General features: G+C 38.8%; 1 protein-coding gene across 1 annotated transcript in view; it reads left to right on the forward strand.

The window, feature by feature from the left end:
* LOC134392613 (USP6 N-terminal-like protein) overlaps nucleotides 1-22,090 on the forward strand; it is a 114,887-nt gene that overhangs the window by 76,651 nt on the left and 16,146 nt on the right. Inside the window, exons 3-10 of the mRNA XM_063117077.1 lie at nucleotides 2,100-2,173; nucleotides 3,748-3,833; nucleotides 4,550-4,589; nucleotides 5,718-5,798; nucleotides 12,874-12,981; nucleotides 17,516-17,625; nucleotides 19,693-19,741; nucleotides 21,639-21,759. Coding sequence (XP_062973147.1) covers nucleotides 2,108-2,173; nucleotides 3,748-3,833; nucleotides 4,550-4,589; nucleotides 5,718-5,798; nucleotides 12,874-12,981; nucleotides 17,516-17,625; nucleotides 19,693-19,741; nucleotides 21,639-21,759 — 661 coding nt within the window. The 5' untranslated portion in view covers nucleotides 2,100-2,107. The remainder of the gene's footprint in view (nucleotides 1-2,099; nucleotides 2,174-3,747; nucleotides 3,834-4,549; nucleotides 4,590-5,717; nucleotides 5,799-12,873; nucleotides 12,982-17,515; nucleotides 17,626-19,692; nucleotides 19,742-21,638; nucleotides 21,760-22,090) is intronic.

Raw genomic sequence — 22,090 nt, forward strand, 5'->3', positions numbered from 1 at the left:
CTAACAGTATAAAGTCAGAACAAAATCAAATTTTAAAAGCTTTAGGAAAAAGAAAAGTTTTTAGCTGAGCTTTAAAAGCTGCGGTTGAACTTGTAGTTCTCAAATGTTCTGGAAGAGCGTTCCAGGCATAAGGGGCAGCAGAAGAAAATGGACGAAGCCGAGCAAGGGAAGTAGAGGCCCTTGGGCAGGCGAGAAACATGGCATCAGAGGAGCAAAGAGCACGAGTGGGGCAATAGTGTGAGATGAGAGAGGAGAGATAGGAAGGAGCTAGACAGTGAAAAGCTTTGTAGGTCAACAGGAGAAGTTTATATTGGATTCTGAAGTGAATTGGAAGCCAATGAAGAGATTTCAGAAGTGGAGTGACATGGTCAGAGCGGCGAGCCAAGAAGATGATCTTAGCAGCAGAGTGGTGAACAGAAACCAACGGACTGATGTGAGAAGAAGGAAGGCCAGTGAGAAGAAGGTTGCAGTAGTCCAACCGAGAAATAACCAATGCATGAACAAGAGTCTTGGCAGAAGAGACAGACAAAAATGATCAAATCCTGGCAATATTATACAGGAAAAAACGACAGGATTTAGCTACTGCCTCAGTATGAGGAATAAAGGAGAGCGAGGAATCAAATATAAAGCCAAGACTATGAGCTTCCTTGACTGGAGTAAGCGTAACATCATTGACAGTAAGAGAGAATGAGAGATGAGGAGAAGGTTTAGGAGGAAAAACAAGACTTCAAGTGGTTCAATTTGTTGCCCTTGGGATTCCTGCTTCATCTCCTAAACATGGAACCTGTTCCACTATCCTTGATCTTGTGAGGCCCTTGGCATTAACTGCTGGGCGGGGAATTCATCTGTCCTTTCCAGCCACAGCACAAAATTTATTTTATTGATGGAAGTAATCCTCCCCCTGCCACTCCACTGCTTTCCTTTTCTTCACAAAGCACCACTCCTTGCTTGCTGTATATATCTGGTTGGAAGGCATCATCATCATCATCATCATTTTCTTACCCATCTCTCCGATTGGATTGAGGCGGGGAACAACATTCAAGGCCCTGGAATGTCTTCCAATCTCTCATCTACTTTCCAAGAAACAAGAACATATCAGACTGTAGAAGAAAAAATTATGTCCTGTGGCTTATGACCTCTGTTTCCTATTTAACCATTATACTCAGTGGTATTTTTGTTGTTGGTGGTGGTGGTGTATGTGTGTGTGTGTGTTTGTTTCATACAACCTTTCTGGAACCAACCAAGGCTGTTCACAAAAATTCAGAAAACAAAATTCATATCCTAAGTATATATAAGTGAGCCTGTTAGTAACTTGCACAGACTTATTTGCATATACACATACAAACACATAAATGTATGTATGTATGTAATTTATTTAAGAGGCAGAGCTTTGGAAGCCAATTAGAACTTGGTCATAATGTACATTAATGTACATAATGTATATATTCCTTAGTCAGCTATGGAAATATCAGCCAGGTTTTCTAAGGAATTGCTGACATTGGTTTTGTAATTGTAATGAGAAAGACAATCACATGTTTTTAATTGGATTTAAAAAATTGTGCACTGAAACACCTTTCTAATGTTTCTAATACAAAACAATTGCTTTCCTCTGTGACGGGACACTACAAATGAATGGCTTCCCATATTATTGCATGTGAACCACATTAACAAGCTGAAAAAGGCAGTAAACAATTGTTAGAAGGCACCCCATGTCAACAGATGTATGTGTCTGTATTTGTTGGAGAGGCCTTGTTATTATTTTTTTATCATAAGTTCATTCTTGCTCCTTGCTGTCCTAATCATTTAGTCTTAAAAATGTATAGATATTTGTTCTCTCTTTACTCCTGGATATAATTCCAATTAAAGAACTAACTAAATGTAGTAGCAGGCTCTTGTGTTAGAATTGCACTCCACTACCGCACCACTGTTTTTAGGCTGGTTTCATAATTTAAGCTGCTAGTTGTTTTATTCAGTCTTTACTAAAAGGAAAGTTTTACACCGTATTTTAATTATTGTAGTTTTAATACTGTATTTGTTTTTGTTTTAATCCATCCAGAAATTATTTTTTGATGGGCACTTATTGTTCCCTTTTCTTACAGCTTTTGACATGAAGAAAGACATAGATGCCTTTATAGCAGAGGAAAGAGCAGAAATCATTGCTAAGTATGAGAAGGTAAGGACCCCTGGTTTGTTGTTGGGTTAACCACTGTGTTGTTGTTGTTGTTTTTGCCCCTAAACAACCCAGCAGTCTGGGTTCATATGTCATGCAGGCAGCACATCTGCTCTCTCCTGCTTGTTCCCGACAGCCCATGGATTGCTTAACCATGGGCTATAGTTACGTGCAAACTGGCCCACTGACTTGTTGGTACTATGTTGCCACAAGCCACTGCCAGGAGCATGGAATAAGTCAATTTCATAGAATGACTTGCTTTTTGGAGCACTTCCACATGGATGTAATTTCATGAGTCTTCTACATGGCAGCTATATCATAAGATGCAAGCCTAAGTTTTTCAATGGGGAGCGGTATATAAATATTCTAAATAATAATAATAATAATAATAATAATAATAAGAAGAAGAAGAAGAAGAAGAAGAAGAAGAAGAAGAAGTTGTTCAAGGTCATACGCAACAACACATAACTTGCTGTCAATGTGGGCTTTTATTTTTGTTGGTCTCGGTAACCTCTTGAGATGCCTCATTGTCATCAGTCATGGATTCTAATATAACAAAGCTAAAATGATCACAGTCTACCCAGCTGCTTAAGATTATTGGATTCTAAAATCCCTTTCTGTATCATTTCAATCTGTCAGATCTGCTCAGAGCATCCTCTTAATTATTCGATTGATGCAGCAAGTCCTTATGATAGGGACATGGAAGTTTTCTGTGGATGCTCCTTATTTGTTGCCAAAATCTGAGCCAAAGTCAAGAAACTGTGCAAAGCCATTTCAAGCTGTTTTTGGCTGACCACATTTTAGATGCTATTGAGGTATACCGTATTATTTGTAGAAAAATGTATTTTACTGGTTTAAGAAGGATGATGAAAGAAAATGGTAAACAAATAGAGAGATTTCTGAATGCATGTATTCTGCCGCTGAGCCATGGTCACGTACAGTTTGGTTTACATGCATTTCTTGTGTTGGAGAGGCCATTGGGTCTTAATGAGAGCAAAAATAGTTGGCTACAGTGTATTCAACTTGCTTTGACTATATACCCTCTAACTCTACAATCAAAGAGGCATTCTTCCAATATTCTTCAGGCAGAATCCCCTGAAAGGATTTTGGATCTGAAAACAAGAGCAGGAGAGTTACATATATTTCATTATGGTTTCCCATTTATGGTGCTTGTTCCTTCTTATCCAAAATGTGTAGTCTCTTAAAAGGTCCTTCCCAGTTTGATGCTGAAGCATGCCAGCAGTATAAGACAGGAAGGAGAAGAATGATGACATGTTCAGTGCAGTTTCTATAGAACTGGGGTACTTGCACATTATGTTTTACTAAAGTGAGAACGTACGTTTTGTGCAGTGTGTGCATATTATAAGCACGTAGCAAAATGGCTGTTACATTGCCTTATTAGCTATCTTACTTTTGCAGCATATACCTGGTATGTAATCAACCCAATAAAAATGCCATAAGTACATACACTGTCTTCATATTTTCTTGTATTGCTTCTTAATGTGCCATCAGTTTACCAAAGTATTTATGCTGTTAAGTTCCACCATGGTGCATTTTATTGTTGTTGTTTTTTACAGGGAAGGCAAGAAGGGGCTCAGATTGATCCATGGGAAGATGCTGACTTCACTCTCTACAAAGTTACAGACAGATTTGGGTTTTTGCAGTGAGTTCCTCTTTCCTGCCCTTTAATCTTTTGCTGAAAATAGCCTTGAGGGGTTACTGTTGCACTCTTTTCACTGATTTTTGGCTGTGTTGTTCAGTCTCCACTCAGCCATGTGCCTATGCTTACCATCTCAGTCCACTTGTGCAAATGAGAAGCATAGAGAGTGCCTTTTCGTTGATAAAGAAAGTTGCAGCCATGGTATACAGGAAAGGTGTGATAGGATTTTGTCTCCAGAAATTAATGTATGTGTCGTCTGCCTACAGGCATGTTATATAGTTCTGATGTGATCAGAGTTCCTGAAAATCATGAACATCTTTTAAGGAAATCCAAAAGTGTTCCAATCTGCTGCAGCTTCCCTTTAAAAGGATTCAGGTGTTCACACAAGGGAACATCACAAATCCTCTACTTTGGGATCTCCATTGTGTTTTTTATGTATAACGCATCCATTATATATGTGAACAGGAGCCCAAAAGAGATATCCCTTCTGATACTGCTTCCCCATATTTTGGGGGTGGGTGGGTCAGGAAGTCATTCGGAAATGAGATTAAATGTGAAATAAACAAATGACCAACTTAATAGGAAACTCCTTAGCAAAAAGGACCAAATTGTTGCCCAACTTTTAGGGAATAACTTCAGGCTTCTTTTCTGTACGGCACACTTTGCTTGTACACTCTTGTATTGCATATTGGTTCGATTAATTTTTTTTACTTTTTCAGCGAGCATGAACTACCAACCCGCAGTGCTCTGGAGGAGAAGGTAGGAGATGGAACCTTTATTTTCTGTGGAGGAATTGTGGGGGGTGGGGTGAGGTGGGTGGGTGTGAAAGCTGCTGCTGGCTTTGCATTTCAGTAGCAAGTGATGAAAGGGCCTGCAGTTTTTAACATAAGAATCTAATTTATTCGATAAATAAAAATACCTCTTGCATCCCTATCCTAAACACATTTACTTGGAAGTAAGTTACATTGATTTCAGTTAGACTTACCTCCAGATGATAGTGCTTAGACCTTCACCAGTTATGAAAATAATGGAGCATTATCAAAAAGAAGGTTTAAAGAGATTTCCTCTATGTATTCTAAAAAGCAACACGAAAGCTATACTTTACAATACTGTCTGATTGCTTGTTGCAGTTTAGCTTGATGGTGCTATATAAATAATAATAATAATAATAATAATAATAATAATAATAATAAACAACAACAACAACAATAATAAGCAGAGGGGACAGTTGAGGATTTCTTGTAAATTCTGGGAGCAATTGTCAGAAGGGCAGTTGGACATTATAGATAGAGCTTGGGGGTGGGAAAGAGAGTGGAATAACAGTTACAAAGGCATGAAAGGTAGTCATTAATTCTGAAAATCTGATTGACTGAAGGAGACTGAGCACTCCACTCTTTGGTATCCATGTTACCTCAAAAGCCACAAGATCTGATAACTGTCATTATGTCATTCAGTATCTTAATTGTGAGACTTACATGCCACTATCAACTGGCTGGCTGGTCCTGTTAAAGGTAAAGGAGTTAATGCAGCATTCTGCAACTTGGTGCCCTCCAGGTGTGTTGGAATGCACCTCCCAGCACTCCCTGCCAGTATAGCTGACTGGGGGAAGGTCTAATTAACAGTGTTGAGCTTCCTTTTTGATGAGGTTCAAGACACTGGTACTGTGTCAACTACAGGAGAAGAATATAGGATACATTTTTCTTTGAAAATAATAACTTTCTAGGATAGAATGAGTTGGGGAAAGGGGGATTCCTTAGATTTTCTGGGTCTTATTCAAACCATATGACACCAGAGTGTGCTGACCTGGATATCCAGATCTCCCTTTCTATTTTGTTCATAAAAATTGGAAAACAATCCTCTAAACTTCACTTTCAAATGATTTTCCAGCAAAAACTTCAAGAGATTGAAAGAGTGGACAAATGGCTGAAAATGTTAAAAAAGTGGGGAAAATACAGAAACAGTGAAAAGGTAAGGATCTTAAGTATGACACATTTTAGTAGAATTATAATTGTTTGTTCTTTATTTAAAAAAAAGTATTATTCTTTGTTGTAAAGAAGACTGAAAAGTATTTTAATCTTCATGTTGTTGAAATCAATGAGTAGGCTGTTAAAGTCTTTATTTATAATTTCACAAGCTACTATTTCTGTCCTCTGGCCAATTTCAGCCCTATGAATTTGAATTATGTGTGTGCATTACTTTCTAGGAGAATGTCTTGAAAGTAGTCCTCTAATTACAACAGTGCTTCCTCTCTGATGCCAAGTCTTAAAATTTCAGTGCCTCACACACAAATTGTTTTGAGTTGTCTACTAACAAGGTTAATGGCTGTAGGAGTGGCTGTATTATCTTTTGCATTCTTGTCCTTAACAGTTGAGAAAGGGAGGGGAAGGGTCAACATAGCATCTACTTTTAAAAACAAAACACTATAATTTTCACAGCAGGTGTGACTGGCTATTTGAGCTCTATCCTCAGATCCTATGCCAATAGCTCTTGTAATTGTTTACAGGATCTCACAGACCTCTTGCAGAAATTAAACTCAATTGATGATCTCCCAGCAAAACACTATTCTTGTATCCATGGAGGTTCACAAAAACCCCATGCAGAGATGGACTACAAGCCACCAGGAATGCTAGCCTTGATGATTTCACAGCACATCAGATTGTTGAGCTTTAGCAGTTTGCCATCCCCATCCCAACTATGTTTCAGATTTGGAGACAGTTGTATGTGTTTATGCTATTGATTTTATTCCTGTTCATGAACAATGGCCACCACTAGATATGTCCCATCTCAGAGCTTCGGCTGTTGGGCGGTATAGAAATGCAATAAATAATAATAATAATAATAATAATAATAATAATAATAATAATAATAATTATTATTATTAATCCGAACTCTGGATGTTTTAACATTTGGCTGGATTCTGGATTCCTTTTAACTCTGCATACTTCTGCGGCACACCTGCTTTCTGACTCCATGAATAGCAGCATGCATGAATACCATGAATTAAAGATTAGGACAATGTTCCCCCCCCCTTAAAACTCTAGCCATTATGTTAATTCTATTGTCACGGGTTGGGGGTGGGGGTGGTTGCATTTAAGATATAAATAAGACACTGAAACAAAAGAAAAAAACCAAGACAAAATAGAAATAAGTGAGAAATGTTGGGGGAATATGGGTTACTATGTGATTTATCTCCACTTTAAAAAAAATTGTTGAGGAGAAACGCCTAGATCCTCCCTCCTTCTGCTAGCATCTCTTTACACTCTGTAAGAAGATGTGTGGCCTGTCATGTTACTCATTGGTTCTGGTGGACTTCAAGTCAAGCTGAGGGTGGGATATCAGCAGATGGTTATGGAGTAGTGGTAGGAATCTGACCCTATATTGATGAGTCATCTGAGCCTTAAAAGATAGTGGTGTCAGGTACAGAAGTGAGAAACCACTGAAAAGGTGGAAGGAGGTCCTTGCAGATCCAGAAGAAGGGCTTCCTCCATTCTCCTCAGTGGAAGCCTGGGGTCAGGGAAGTTACTTCCTATACTCTAAATCCCATTGCATTTGATGTCCTTGGGAGAACTGTACATATGGGGATTTCTCTTGTGAAGCAATGTGGAGTATTATATTAACTATTTTTGATGAATGTTAAGAGATAGCTGACTGCTTCAGATTCCTCCCCCTTTTCCTTTGTTTTGTGTTGTAGTCATTTTGTTCTTAGTTTTGAATGATTCTTCATTGTTTGCTTGCATTGTAACATTTCAGTAAATGTTTTGTAAGTTCAATGTTTATTGCTGTAGTGTGTTTTGAATTTTAAAAGTAAGAGCAATATATTTTATGCTGTATTTTGTGCAGGAAATTTTATTTTCTTCTTGCAGTGAAATGTTTAGTATGTTGAAATAATCAACCTGCCTGCTTGGCTTTCAAAAGTGCTTTTATATTAAATTTAAGAGGAAGAGTTATAGCACAGACCTGATCTTAAGCAAAGAAGAGTTGCATCCATATTACTTTATTTAATATCTCATTTACCATTGTAGTTATTCTAACACTATTCTTCATCTGCATCCTATGAAAGCTTCCATTCCCTTGCTTGTAATGAATTTCTTCTACTTGACGGTTTTTATTGGTTTTCTGGTTTGTTAAATAATATTTTTTAATACAGAGTTTTATTCTTTTATTATCTTATCTTCTTATTTTTATTATTTACTGCTCCAGAATCTATCTAGATGTAGAGTGGTATATAAATGTTGTAAATAAATAAAATAAACAAAAGCTGCCTTTGTGGGCTCCATCACACCAGTGATTTAGTGCACTCTCGCCATGCCTGGTGTGCGGATTTGCAACATGGTATTCACATGATGCTGTGCCTCTCCTGCTAACACCCTGCCTCTTCCCCAGCCTTTCCTAGAATAGTTAAAGTCTGGATTATTTTCTCTAAGCGCATTTAATGCACCTTTAATGCAACTTTCACATTTTCCTTTATTGGGGGGGGGGGTTGCTATAGTGGGAGTCTTACTGTTGGCTTGAATGGATTGCATCAGGTTCTGGCAGGGAAAAGCAATCTCTTTCAGCAGCCATCTCCAAGCCTCAATATAAAACCCAAACCTTGCATCCCAGGCTTGAAAGCATTTTTTTTAAAAATCCTACAATGCCCGAATCTCTGCAGAGCAAGATTGTACTACTCAATGCCCCCAAAGAGCTAGACTAAAGGGTCGTTCCATTTTTATCAGGCAGAAAGGCAGTCGAAGTACTCATCTGCCAAGACCTGCTTGTATATGCCTTGTTAAAGGAGGGGGGAGGAGCAACCAATGAACTGGAGGGAGAAAGAGAAGGGGTGGGGTGAAATGGAAGAGCGAACCAGAGGAAGAGCAGCATATTCAGGTGAAAGGGACCATAAGTTTGATGTGCTTATGCATCGGAGGTAAAAAAAAGCGGAGGCAAAGCAGGGTGGGGGAATTATGTGTGATGGAGCTCATAGTTATCACCCATCTATTCAAGTTGAGAGTGGTAATTTGTTTAATTGGCTTTTTTGCATGTGTCCCAAGTTGTGAAACTTCATTGAAGTTTGACAGCTTGATCACTGAGCTGATAAGCTTCTTCATAGCTTTCAGATTCCATTTCTCATTCGACTGCATGGTCTATTCTCTGATCAATCCAGCCTTCACCTTTCTGTACTCAGATATAAGTACACCAGCTGGATAAGGTTTGCTGACATGAGAAACTGGATTTTCATTGTCTCTGAGCGGATAAATAATGTGTGAATTTTTAGCTTTTTAGATTTCATACCAATTTGAATTTCTTCTGCAGAACATTGAAATTTCACTGATTATCTCAAAAGTTGATTTGGTCCCCAGATTTAGAATAACTACATGCACATAACATCCAAATACTTATCAGTTTGTTTCTTTCAGGTCCTCCACTTTATGTAGACGTCTTCCAAGATAAATTGTAGGATTCTGTACTTAATTTACAAGGGAACCTGTGGCCCTCCAGATGTTGGGATTCCAACGTATCACCCTTGACCATTGACCATGCTGGCTGGGGCTGATGGGAGTTGGAGTCCAAGAACATCTGGGTTAGCACAGATTCTCCATCCCTGATTTACAGCAGAAACACTGGGAACTTCAACCCTGTGAGGCTGATCTCAACATTTTGGTGCCTCAAACAGAAAATCCAAATGACAACCCCCTACCAGCTTAATTAACAAATATGTGGTAAAATCTGCTCTAGTACAGCTCCCGTTCCATTTAATGGAGCTTGCCCAAATTTTCTGGTAGCTTAGGCTGCATGGATTAGAACTGTTTCTCTCCCACACTACTTCCTTTGAATGCATCCAACATCTGCTGCCTATAGTGGCTGCCTCTGATGCCTGATGATGTAATCCTTGAAATTGTAGTTTATAGAATTGGAAAGAACCAAAAGACTACCTAGTCCCATCTCTATTAGACAGATCTCCCCACATTCTAACTGCCTGCTCTTGAACTTTCACAAAGAAGGTCATGTTATGCTGTAATCAGAGAGTAAGTGCGCTGCACAGTAGCGCTGGCAAGCCAAATGGTGGAATGTTCATGTTGTCACACACCCGAGGAATGGAGCGGCAAATGCTTAATGCCAAGACAAGCCGTTTGTAAGAATGGATCTTTCAGCCAGCTGTGCCTGAGACTTAAAGTCCGCCAGCATTGAATGCACAATCCATATTTCTGGCAGCATTGAAGCATCCATCATACTGGCGAAAGGGCTCAAATACTGGCACTCCTAGTCAGAGTTGTTTGACACTGTCTTGAGCATGAAAGGTAATCAGCAACATGCATTTGGCACAAAATTCTGGTTGGATTATACCTTTCAGGGAACGGTGGAGGGGGAAAGATAATTATTGTTAGTAGCATGGCAGTGCCTAACTGGCAAAAGTCTATTTACAGAGTTGATTGCAATACAGTTTTAAGAGTAGTGAGTGTTTTTAAATGGTCTTTAATCACAATAAAGAAAACTATAAATATTTTCTTCTAATTTAGCTCACTCTTGTAAAAAGTAGGGGAGCAGCTGTTTCTGAAGTGCCAAATATCCACAGCGAAGCATCTAAATAGCCTTTGAATATCCTTCCCTATTTAAAACATCTCAGAAGTCAGAAAAAATACACCAGAGGAAGCCGCACAAGCAGTAATATCGCCTTGTTTGGATTATTGTTTTCTCTTCCAAAATAATTTATTGTGAAGTGAAATGATTGCTCTTCAGTGATTAGTGATCCTGAGGCATAAAGGAATTTTGAAACTTACATTTTAAGGAGAGCCTGGATGAGAGAGAACATCAGATAGATAAACAAATTAGAGGCAGGTTGTTAATTGTAATTTCATCTCATTGGGAACGTGCTCCCTACAAGGAACTGAAATGAATCCTTGGCAGAGAAGTAGTGCTGAAAGCTATTTACGATACATTGTGCTGGATTTGCACTAATTAAAAATCTAACTTCTAGAACCAAAGAAAAATCCTCCCCTTTCTCTTCAGAGAAGCCTCTCAGGGCCAAAGCAGGCATTACTTTAAATCAATATCTAGCAGCTATGTCTTTTTTAAATTTTATTTTCTAGAGTAGATCCTGATCTTAAAAGCCCCTCTACCCCAGGGGTCCCGAAGCCCTTTGGAAAGAGCTTTATTTCAACTGGCTGGGGATGGAATGGGATCCTGGCTGTAATTTCCTTTGCAGTAACTCCACCTTACTGCATCCAGGATAAGGCTGACTGAAAATTTATCAGTATCTTTGTGGCTTAATCTTTCCACTTGTTTCCTCGTGTAATGTTTCCCCTCCCCAATCCATTTTATTTTTCTCATTTTTAAAAAAACAAGTATTTTATTTTAGAATCAGTAACATTCCTAGCTAGCTAGGAATTATACACAGAATTCAGAGATCACACAATACAATTTATTTTATTTATTTAAAATATTTCTTGGCCACGTTTCAGGGCAGACGCCAAGGCAGCTTAAAAGCATTTGGTAGTGGGCATGGAATTCAGCATTGAAACCATCTAAGTGTCTCTCTCTCTCTCTCTCTGTGTGTGTGTGTCTGTAAAATGTATCATTGTGTTCACTCAAATATGCTTGAAAATATGTAGGTCTGGTGAAATCTTACAAGTTGGGTGGGAGGAGGGTGGATAGGATTTTCAATGGACAGTTAGTAGGGTTCCAATGCCTTGCATAGTTCCTTGTCCCGCTTTCTGATTAGAAATTAAATAAGTTATATAAAATGAGATAATGACCCAGTTTGCATGTAACAGCAGCAAATCTTTAATCAATTAGCCTATGATTTGCTGTGGCACATTTTGGGTGCGTACTGCTGTCTCTTTAAATATGCAACCTCTGACTGGGACAAGCAGAGGTTGCTCCATGATGTCCAAGCCTTGACACAATGGGTTAACCATGGGTTAAACAACCCAAAGTTAACCTAACTACTAATTATAATTAACCCACAATTTGCTGCCGTTGTGTGCAAACAGGGTCACTTAGTTCAGCCATGCTTAATTTGCATTTTTATCCAGGTCACATAACTCTGCTTTTCTTGATATAGAATTTGGGTTATATTGGTATTACTGGGGTGTTTTTTTTATTTATTTATTTATTTATTTATTTATTACATTTTTATACCGCCCAATAGCCGAAGCTCTCTGGGCGGTTCACAAAAATTAAAATCATCATAAAACAACCAACAAGTTAAAAATACAAATACAAAATACAATATAAAAAGCACAACCAGGATAAAACCACGCAGCAAAATTGATATAAGGTTAAAATACAGACTTAAAACAGTATAATTTAAATTTAAGTTAAAATTAAGTGTTAAAATACTGAGTGAATAAAAAGGTCTTCAGCTGGCGACGAAAGGAGTACAGTGTAGGCGCCAGGCGGACCTCTCTGGGGAGCTCATTCCACAACCGGGAATTTTTTAAAGCATAGGAAGATACCACCTTGATTCTAGAAAGAAAATAAGTGAATATCCATGTTACAGGATCAGACACAGTAGTACTGATTCTGTAACTAGACCACAGAACCTTTTCTATAGATGGGCTATGATACTAGAACCAGACTATTTTTTTAAAAAAAGGTCAGCCATAAGTTTACTCTTCAGAAAGCCTTGTTCCTTTTAGTTTCCCCCAGAGAACCTGAGGGGAGGGAAATGGAGAGAGATCAAATAAGTAGAAATTGTTTGGTTAGACTGACTGTTTCAGTTAAATGGTTCATGGTCCTTGGCACTGTATTGTATCTAATGATGGCACAACGCTCCTTCCTCTTATGGAAACCCCAGTTTCATCTGTTCCACAAATGACAAGTTATACATACATTACATTAATTAGAAGTAAACTAATATATGCATATTCATTGAAACCCTCTTGCTTAAAATATTTTTTGTCCACTGTTGGGACACATTTGTACCCAAACTAATTTCAGTATGACTTAGTATCCTTTTCTATGGATTATCAAGCTACTACAGGATTTGCTGATTTTGAGAAACTTACATATCTCTTAGAAAATTGTGTTATTATTAATTTTATTTTTGTTTAAAACTTTGTAGATGTTTCGAAGAGTTTATAAAGGGATTCCCCTCCAAGTGCGAGGCCAGGTCTGGTCACTCTTGCTGGATGTTGAAAAGATTAAGATGGAGAATGAAGGAAAGTACGAGGTAAAGCATTTTTTGTTGTGTACAGCACAAAAGTGCAAAGCATGTTGGAGCAATAACCATCCAACTTTCCCCCCTCTAGATTTCAGCGTTTTAAGGTACCTTGATTCAAAAGTGAAGGATATCTTTGGTGTTCACCACTTTAAAGACCAGATTACCTCTCCCATGCTCTCATTAAATGATTGGAGAGCACATGAATCCCAAAGAATGAATAAAAGTGAAAAAGAGTTGTAAAAGAAAACCTTATCAGATGCTAGTATCTCATCATTAGTTGTGTGATATGACATGTCATTGACCACCTGACTACTCATGAGTGGCTTTTTCATGCATTCTAATTACCTGTCCTAGGGTTTCCCTTGGTAGCAAATACCTGACCAGCAATGTTTTGCAAATCCTGTGGAACTGTTAGAACTGAACCATGACAGTTTATCACTTCCACCACTGGAAGAATTCATGGAAGAATATCACAGATGCAGATTTCTGGTCTTCTCAGATTTCTGGTCTTCTGAAAGCCTTTGGGCAAGCCCCTTTCCATAGCTTATTCTTGCACCTCTTAACATATTAATTAAAAATAACAAAGACACCTCTCTCCAAAGCAAAGAGACCATTTCCACTGTCAGTTTTTTACTTTTTTAAAAAAAGAGGTAGTGATTAACGAAAATAAATGCAGCTTAGAAAATAGGCCCTTTCGTTACCTAAATTATCTGCATGATTCACCATTAATATGGACCAGGATTGAAAGCTTGAGGGAAAGCATGTGATTGCCACATGCTTTCTGAAGACACACTCACTTTGACCTTCAGCAGATACTCCAGCACAGAGTGTTGCTGACAACAGGAACCCTTCTGTTTCTTTCCGTGTAGCTCTGTTCTCTAGAAGTGTTTGCTAAGTAATATTTAAAATCAAAGTGGTTTCTTTCCTCTGGAGGATGCCTGATGAATAATAATTAGTCAATTTGCCTTTTGAATCCTAAACTACCTTTTATCAGCCTATGCATTCCACCTTGAACATTGGACATAAGATTCCAGTTCACCACAAAAGAATTTAATGAAACCAGCTCTTACAAAAACTTACAGACAGTTGCAGCACATATGCTACCTATAAACAAATGAAAGAATGCTGTGGAAGCAACTCTGGGAACCCCAAGAAAAGTAGGGCACAGGTCCTTGTATTTTCCCACTAACTAAAGAAGCTGTATTTTCAAGGCATCCTATTCAGGAGAAATGGAATTTGCAGCCAAGGATCTGTGTGTGAAAGCTTCTTTGTGCTATTTTCAACAGTTGGAGCTTTAAGGCCAGCCTTGGGTCCATAGGTGACACTCCAAAAGTTTAGCACAACAAAATTAAGTAATGACATCCAATAGCCTCAAGTATTTTTAATATTTTTTTCTGTTAAAGACAATGCTAATACTCATTGCTTATAAATATTCATGCTTGACTAGTTGTAAAGTCCAGCCCATTCATAATGGTGTGAGAAGGAAAAGGGAAATAGGATAGATAATGCTAGCCAGCAGCACAAAATGAGAGGCTTCTTCTTGGCATAATTATCTCGACCACTGCCAGCTTGCTCCCACCTGGCCATGCCTCACAGCAAGTGATCAGAATAAACAAAAGCCACAAGCAGTTTAACTAAGCTCCTGAGGGGTCTGCAATAAACAAGGGACTCATACTATAATAGGCTTTATATGGACATAAATCCCGGAAATCGGCTCTTCCTAATCCTCCTCATCCTTGGTGCCACCTGAGGCCAGCAATTAGCTTTTCATGATCTAGAAGAAAGTTGGAGGCAGTGGAAAGGTTTTCAGAAAAGAAATACAGGAGCATAAGTTTCACGTGAACTCAGTCTCCGAAAATATTTTTAACATCTTGCCATGAGAAACAAGGCTTCATGTTTGTCTTTATCTTGGCTAATGTGTCATACCAAGATCCCACAAGCTCCGCTGCATTCAAAAGTCTTCCCACATGCATCTCTGGATCAGGGCTTATGTGTCTGTCCAAAGCATATGCCTCCCCACATCCTGCTGCTTCTCTAGCAGCCGTCTGTTTTGCAAACTCAGGCTATTTACTTCATTGTGATTTTTCACTGGGAGCAACTGCACATCACTTCCGTCAGTGAAAGTGTGTTTTATACATATGCTCATTTGAGAGGCAGCCACAAGTATGTTGAAAATTTGGGCCCAGGGGGCAGTGCTTCTGGCATGCAAGGAGATAGGATTATATATAATATCGAGAGCTTTCAGGCATATTCCCTTGAGTGAAAATAATAACATGGGAAGTGACCGACAGTTTGAAGAAGAAGAAGAATTTTACTCCTATATAACAAACATGTGGTTGGTGGTGCAAAGGCTCCTGAAATATAATTGATTTGGTAGGTTGTATGGGAGGGGGGATGTATTCAGACTATAACAAATAATAACATCATGACAGTTAGCCTAATCGATAAATATACAGTCCTTCAAAATGTTGTATTTGAATAATGTAATAGCTTTATATACCCTAGGGATAATTGAATGACTGAAGAACATTTTTTCCAAGTTTTGAGTGCTTAATATAGTTTAGTGGAGGGCTTCATTTACGGGAATCTCCTCTAATCAGATTGCTAGATTATTCCAAACTGAGTGTATCAGCATTCATTAACAATTTTTGTGTATGCATTTTTAGAATCAAAAGGCTGCTGCTTTTGGGTATACAATATTCAAGGAGCTTACTTTTTAGATACAAAATGGGGAATTCTTCCCCCTCCCCCAAGCAAATACTAGCTTTAGAAGAGGGATTTCCCTCTGGAAAGCAGGGGAGGAAAAGATAAACGCTCCCCTCCATGCCTACTCTGATTCCAATAATTATCATCACAGGTAGCTTGGCCCTTAGTGCAAGGATAGTAAGCTAATTGTCTGAGACTAACTGGTTCCCAATTCAGTCTCATGACTGGTTTCATAGTGAGAAAACAAATCCACTTTTGTTCTTGAGTAAGTGTACTTCCAGACGAGTTTTTTAATATGCAATCATAATGCATTGTTCATGCAATTTTACCAGGGGGTCCAGATGACATTGTGCCTGGGTTTGGACGACAAGATAATCAATGGTGGGTTAAATAGTCAATGGTTGGTTATTGTGTTGGCTGTTGGGACTTTTCACACCACAGTTGATTATTTGGGGGAAATAACCAACGCTGTGCAGAGTTGATTATTTGAAAAAACATTGATTATTGTGTCGTCTGAAGTGGGAGAGAGGGCACGGGATGTGTCAGTCAAACGCACCATTGACTAATACTCAACTCGACAATGCCTTAATCCACACCATGGTTGATTATAATCATATTATGTGGGGAGTACCTCCTCAATAACCGACCGTGAAGTTGACTATTAACCCACCATTAATTACTGTGTTGTCTGAACACAGCTTGTAAGTCAATTGTAATCTTTGTATGGTTTTCCGGTGCTTTCTCTGTCTTTTTTTATTCCTGCAGAAATCCTTTAAGGAGGGAAAGAGCAGAATACCAATGCAGATATGGGTAGAAAAGTGCAGTTGAGGAGTTATCTCTGGGGGAGGTGGATTATGTATTTGGGATGGCCTTCTTTTCTCTATTGCTTGCTACGCATTTTCAGTTTCAGGGCCATTTTATATCCTGCATTGCAAGTCCTTTCCCCTGATCTACTTGCTCTTTGCTTAATTAATTGCTTTCTGGAATGAGGTTTCCTCAATCCACACTCTTCAATTAGCTATTTAATTAGTAGATTACATTGAAAATAGCAGCACTTATGAGTACAGATGTATAGATTCCAGCTGTAAGGCTACACTCCACTAGCTCTGTGCTGCAGACACTATTTATTAATTTTCTCAGAATTGAGCTATGGTAGAATAGTGCAAGTAACAAGCAGGGAAAATTAAGTTAACAAGTTTTCTTCTTGTGAAACTGATTAAATTGGGTTGTCTGATTAGATCTGGTTATGAAACTGAATAGAGACTCAAATGAAACTGATGGTACTCACTACCTGATCCGTAACCATGTTTTACTTAGAGGTAAGCTTAGCTGGAATCCTCTTGCCCTGTGCTGCAGGCACTCTTTAAACTAATATTTTGTTTGTTTATGATTGAGTTATTTCAAAAACTAAGAAAATATGCACAGAAACCAGGTTCTTTAATGGTGTTGAGAAGTACCCGCTTCAAAATGTTAGGAGAAAGGGGTGGGAAAGAGGAGGCGGCAATGCTGCTCACACGGGTACGCCATGCCCATTGTGTAGACAGAACATTACAAGATGCACACCAAAAAAAAGTGCTAGGGCTCTGAGCTGAAGATGTTCAGTTCCACTTCTAGCTTACCACACAAGAACAATGATTGTATTAGCAGCCCTCTGTCTGGAAGTACCCTAAGAGAATGAAATCCATTTGAACATATGCCATTAGAAATGAAATGGCAAGTGCTGGTTCTTTTTTCTTTTCTTTTTTAAAGGGAGGGTGGGGGAGTTGGTCCCATCTCCTTGGAAATCTGTTACATTTTAAAAGGTTTTGAATGCTTTTACAAATCTTCCTTCATCCAGAAAATGAAAGAACAAGCCAAGGGTTTCTCATCAGAAATCAAGCAGATAGACCTGGATGTCAATCGCACCTTTCGAAACCACATCATGTTCCGGGATCGCTATGGGGTGAAGTGAGTTTCTCATACATGAACCTTTCCCATTTATGCCTCATATTTAAATAAATTTATTTTATCTCTGGGTTGTGTCCCATTTGTGTCCATCTGTCACCAGAATAGACACTGCTGGCAGAACAGATCCCCCTCTGTGCCCGCCAAATCTGTTCCAAAAGTTTGGGGGACCTTCCTGAGCAGATTTGTGGTGTGTGCAGAGTGGAAGAGAAGAAGGGGAAGTCATACTGTGTGAGCAGGAGTCTGCCCAGGCAACGTTGGCTATAGCCCTCCGATCCTTCGTCCAGCTGTTGCAAATGCTTGTTGAAGAATCTAAGGGAAGAGTATAAATCGAAATATAATGAGCAGATCACTGCAGGGCTGGCAGCGGGGTGGTTAATTAAGAACTGTACTAGATTTAGATCTAGGAAAACAGCTTAAGATAAGGAAATGATAAAGCATAGTAAATAAATATTGCCCCATGAAAAAGAGTTAAAGATCCAGACATCTCTCTTCCCTTTTCAGAGGGAGGGAGTAAGGATTAATCTTTGAAAGAAACATTCAAAGATCTTTGGTTCAGACTGTGCTTTATTTCTAGAACATCCAGGTGTGGTGTTTTTTGTTTTTTGTTTTGCTTTGAGGGGATCTGACCCCTGTTCAATTTCACAATTTGTAGAAGGAGAATGATGTCACTTTGGAAGTTTCTTTAGAAGTATCACAAGGACTTGGACCTTCTGTACTCATATGACTGAATGCTTCCCCGTAGGAAATGAAACACTTCCTGCACATGGAATCTAGCATTCCAGGATAGACTAGAACCTTTCTCCCTGACATTTAGTTTTCATGTAGAGGAATGTTTTTGTATGGGGGGAACATTCATTCACGTGAAGTCCTAGCTGCAGGCTGAGGATAACACAGACTCAGGTTTATCACCTCAGAAAACTGGGACTGTCTACATAACTCAGTACATGTATTGGTATCAATATACAATGAGAACATAAAAACGTAAGTGCCATGCTGGATCAGACCGAGGGTCCATCTAGGCCAGCACTCTGTTCACACAGTGGCCAACCAGCAGTCAACCAGGGACCAACAAAGCAGGACATGGTGCAGCCATATTCCCCAGCAACTGGTGCACACTGGCTTACTGCCTTGGATACTGGAGGTAGCACATAACCATCAGAGCTAGAAGCCATTGATAGCCTTCTCCTTCAGGAATTTATCCAATCCCCTTTTAAAGCCATCCAAATTGGTGGCCATCACTACAACTTATGGTAGTGAATTCGATAATTTAACTTTGCACTGTGTGAAGAAGTACTTCCTTTTATTTGTCCTGAATCTCCCACCAATCAGTATCATTAAAATCGTTGTGCAGAATTAGGTTGCCAGATTCTAGTGAGAATGAGTTTTTTTCACTCAGTGATAGCAGGGCACTCTTACTTTGAGCAACAGTCTCTCGTCCCAAATTCATCATAGTGTTTCTGCAATCCACCTGCTCTCCCTCTTTCTTGTTCTAGCTATGTTCCAGCAGGTAGAATGGAAGGCAAGAAATGGCAGACTACATCAGAGCCAGTAACAGTGCTTCTGTTATTTTTTTATTTGCTTTATAGTCACAATGCTCTTCTTCTGAATCACTACCACTAAAGAACTATTGGATTATTTAAAAACTGTTGCTGAAAATGTGACATTGGGGCTGCTCATATGGTACTACAGTCCACCGTGGGTTATTTAAACCAGAGAGAGGTTGGGGCCCATGTGACCACCACTTTGAATATGCAACCCCCACTTGTGAGTTGTCGTGTCATGTGAACCTGGTAAATATGGGTTATGTGATGGTTAAACAACTCTCGTATCACCCATGGTATGTTTTAGGGTTATGCAAGGATGTTTTAACCTTTGCATAATCCATGCTTGCTTGGTTTGCACAACCTGACAATCCTGAGCAGGAACTGGATATGCAACCTGGTGCTCATGGGCACCACGGCTCATAATGGATAAATAACCTATAACAAGCTGCAGCGTGTTGTCCAAATCCAGCCATTAAGACCCCACTCTGTTCTATTCTTACTGTACTCTTCTTTTCTTGTCTAGGCAACAAGCGTTGTTCGATGTCCTTTCCGCCTACTCAGTTTACAACACGGTAAGAAGTTAAGAGATCTAGCTGGAAACTCAAAGGCTCTGTCCCTATTTCTTATTTGGCAATAAAATTGTAATTTTATGTAATGTAATGTAATTTTATGTAATGTAAAATTGTAATTTTATGTAATTACAATTTACAATAAAATTGTAAATTGTAATGTACATTGATGGTGCTATATAAATAAATAATAATAATAATAATAATAATTTAGTATAGAAAAAAATTAATTCTGAGGTGGCAAAATGTACTTTCAGAATGGCAGCGTGATACCCTTTAGGTCATTAAATGCAGAAAAAGAGCTCAATACTGCCAAAAACAATATGCATTGTTTTTTGGAAGAATTGGTTTTTTAAAAGTTACATTCCTACCCTTAGTTGCAGCAGCTACTAACAAAATCCATTGGTGCTGGGTCAAAAAATTATAAAAATCATGATTTTATTTCATAATGAAGAAACTTCAGCAGATTGCAAGCATATTGTGGAAACCCTTTTTGTGTGAAGAGGAGCTCAGAAATACATGGACCTTACTATAGACCTGCTTTCTGAGTAGCTTCTCTGTGATTCTGACCTACCATCAAATGAGGATATTGTCCATTCTCCTTGTGACCTCTTTTGCTGCATTCAGTGGTAGCTTCACGGCTCAAGACTCCAATTTGTTACAGTCAGTTAACTCATTTCCAGCCAAAGGGCATAGAGGAGAGAATATGCTTAAATTAGCTACAGAATTTGTTGTTTCCATGTGCCAGCAGGGGAAGGATTAACCCAGATGATCCAAGCATGGGAAGACACATTTTTCCAGTGTTTTGCAGAAGATGGTTATCCTTTCCTTTGAACTGGCTATCCAGCAAGAATTTAAAGTGGCATTTCTGCAGCTTTTCTCTTATTCTATGCAGTAATGCCTAAACCAGTTGTATTGTTATCTGAATTCACTTTACGCAAAATTAAGAAGTGACCTTTCAACTCAAAGCTAATTTTATATGACATGTTGAAACTCCCTTATGTTCTAAATATAGCTGCTGGAATTTATACAGAATATTTCAGTTTAAACGTCAAGGTTTTTGGTTATAATTAGGGATGGGTGAACAAGCAATGTTCGACTTCCCTAAGATTCTCCAAATATAATCTCATCACTCATCTCATGTCTGATTCCTGCTTGTGTTTGCAATCACTGCTTGCTCGCTCTGCGTGAGCACGCAAATCATGCAGCGATCAAATGTGAAACTTGCACAGAATTGTGCAAATGTCCTAATTGTGCCAATTTCTCCATAGAGTAAAACAGGTCTGATTCCAACTACAGGGAAATAAGTCTACAGGAAATTGAAGTGGGAAATTTCACAAATCAAACAGAAGCAATTTGCGAACATTTTCGGCAGATGCTTGCTCATGATTGCTTTTGGGACTTTGAACAGGGCATGCTTGCGTATTTTGCGAGCAAAATCGGAATTCTCATACATCCCTAGATATAATGATTGCTTTACTTTCTACGAGTGTTTAAACTGCAGACAATATGTTACAATATGGCAGAGTTCTGTTCCCAGCCCTTTCCCATGCAAACCATATGCTTTACCACTGGGCTATGTCCTTAAGGGTATGTTTTTGCTGTTTTACTCTGTTGCTGTTGCGTTTTTAGTTGTTTTAATATATTTACTTATTGCTGTTTTTATCAGTGATTGTAAGACAACCTGAGTGCCATTTTTGGTCGAAAGACATGGTACAAATCAAATAAATAAATAAATTATTGAGGGTTAGCAATTGCATAACTTTCTGAATAATTTGGATAAAACTGTGCCCCAATGAGTGGACTTAGGGGAAAGTTTCATGTTGTGCTTGTGTGTGTGGTGCATTCTGGTATGAAGCTAATCTTGTGTAACATGCATCTATATCCTTGGATGTTTCAGGAAGTGAGCTACTGCCAGGGAATGAGTCAGATTGCAGCTATCTTGCTGATGTATCTAAATGAAGAGGATGCCTTCTGGGCACTGGCACAACTACTTACCAACCAGAGGCATGCAATGCATGGTAAGGTTTCACTGAAAACACTACGTTCCTTTCTTGATTTTATTTATATGTATTTAATAGTGTTTTTATATTGCCTTTCCAATCGTATTCCAAGGGCAGGTGTTCCACAGGTCCTGGGCTGCTGAACTTGGAAATTAGGCTCTGGCCTCCTATTTGCTTCTCACACCCGTCTCATTCCTGGTTAAACATGCTGTGCAGTGAAATCTCTTGGTGGCACCAGAGCTAGCCCTTGTTCTTTGAGATATTGTAGAACTTGGGGTTCTGCTTTAATATCTGCAGAACACAACTCTCAATGCATCTGTCCAGACACTTCCAGAAAAAGTGGTCTGTC

Source organism: Elgaria multicarinata, chromosome 2, assembly GCF_023053635.1.
Source record: "Elgaria multicarinata webbii isolate HBS135686 ecotype San Diego chromosome 2, rElgMul1.1.pri, whole genome shotgun sequence".
Classification (NCBI taxonomy): domain Eukaryota; kingdom Metazoa; phylum Chordata; class Lepidosauria; order Squamata; family Anguidae; genus Elgaria; species Elgaria multicarinata.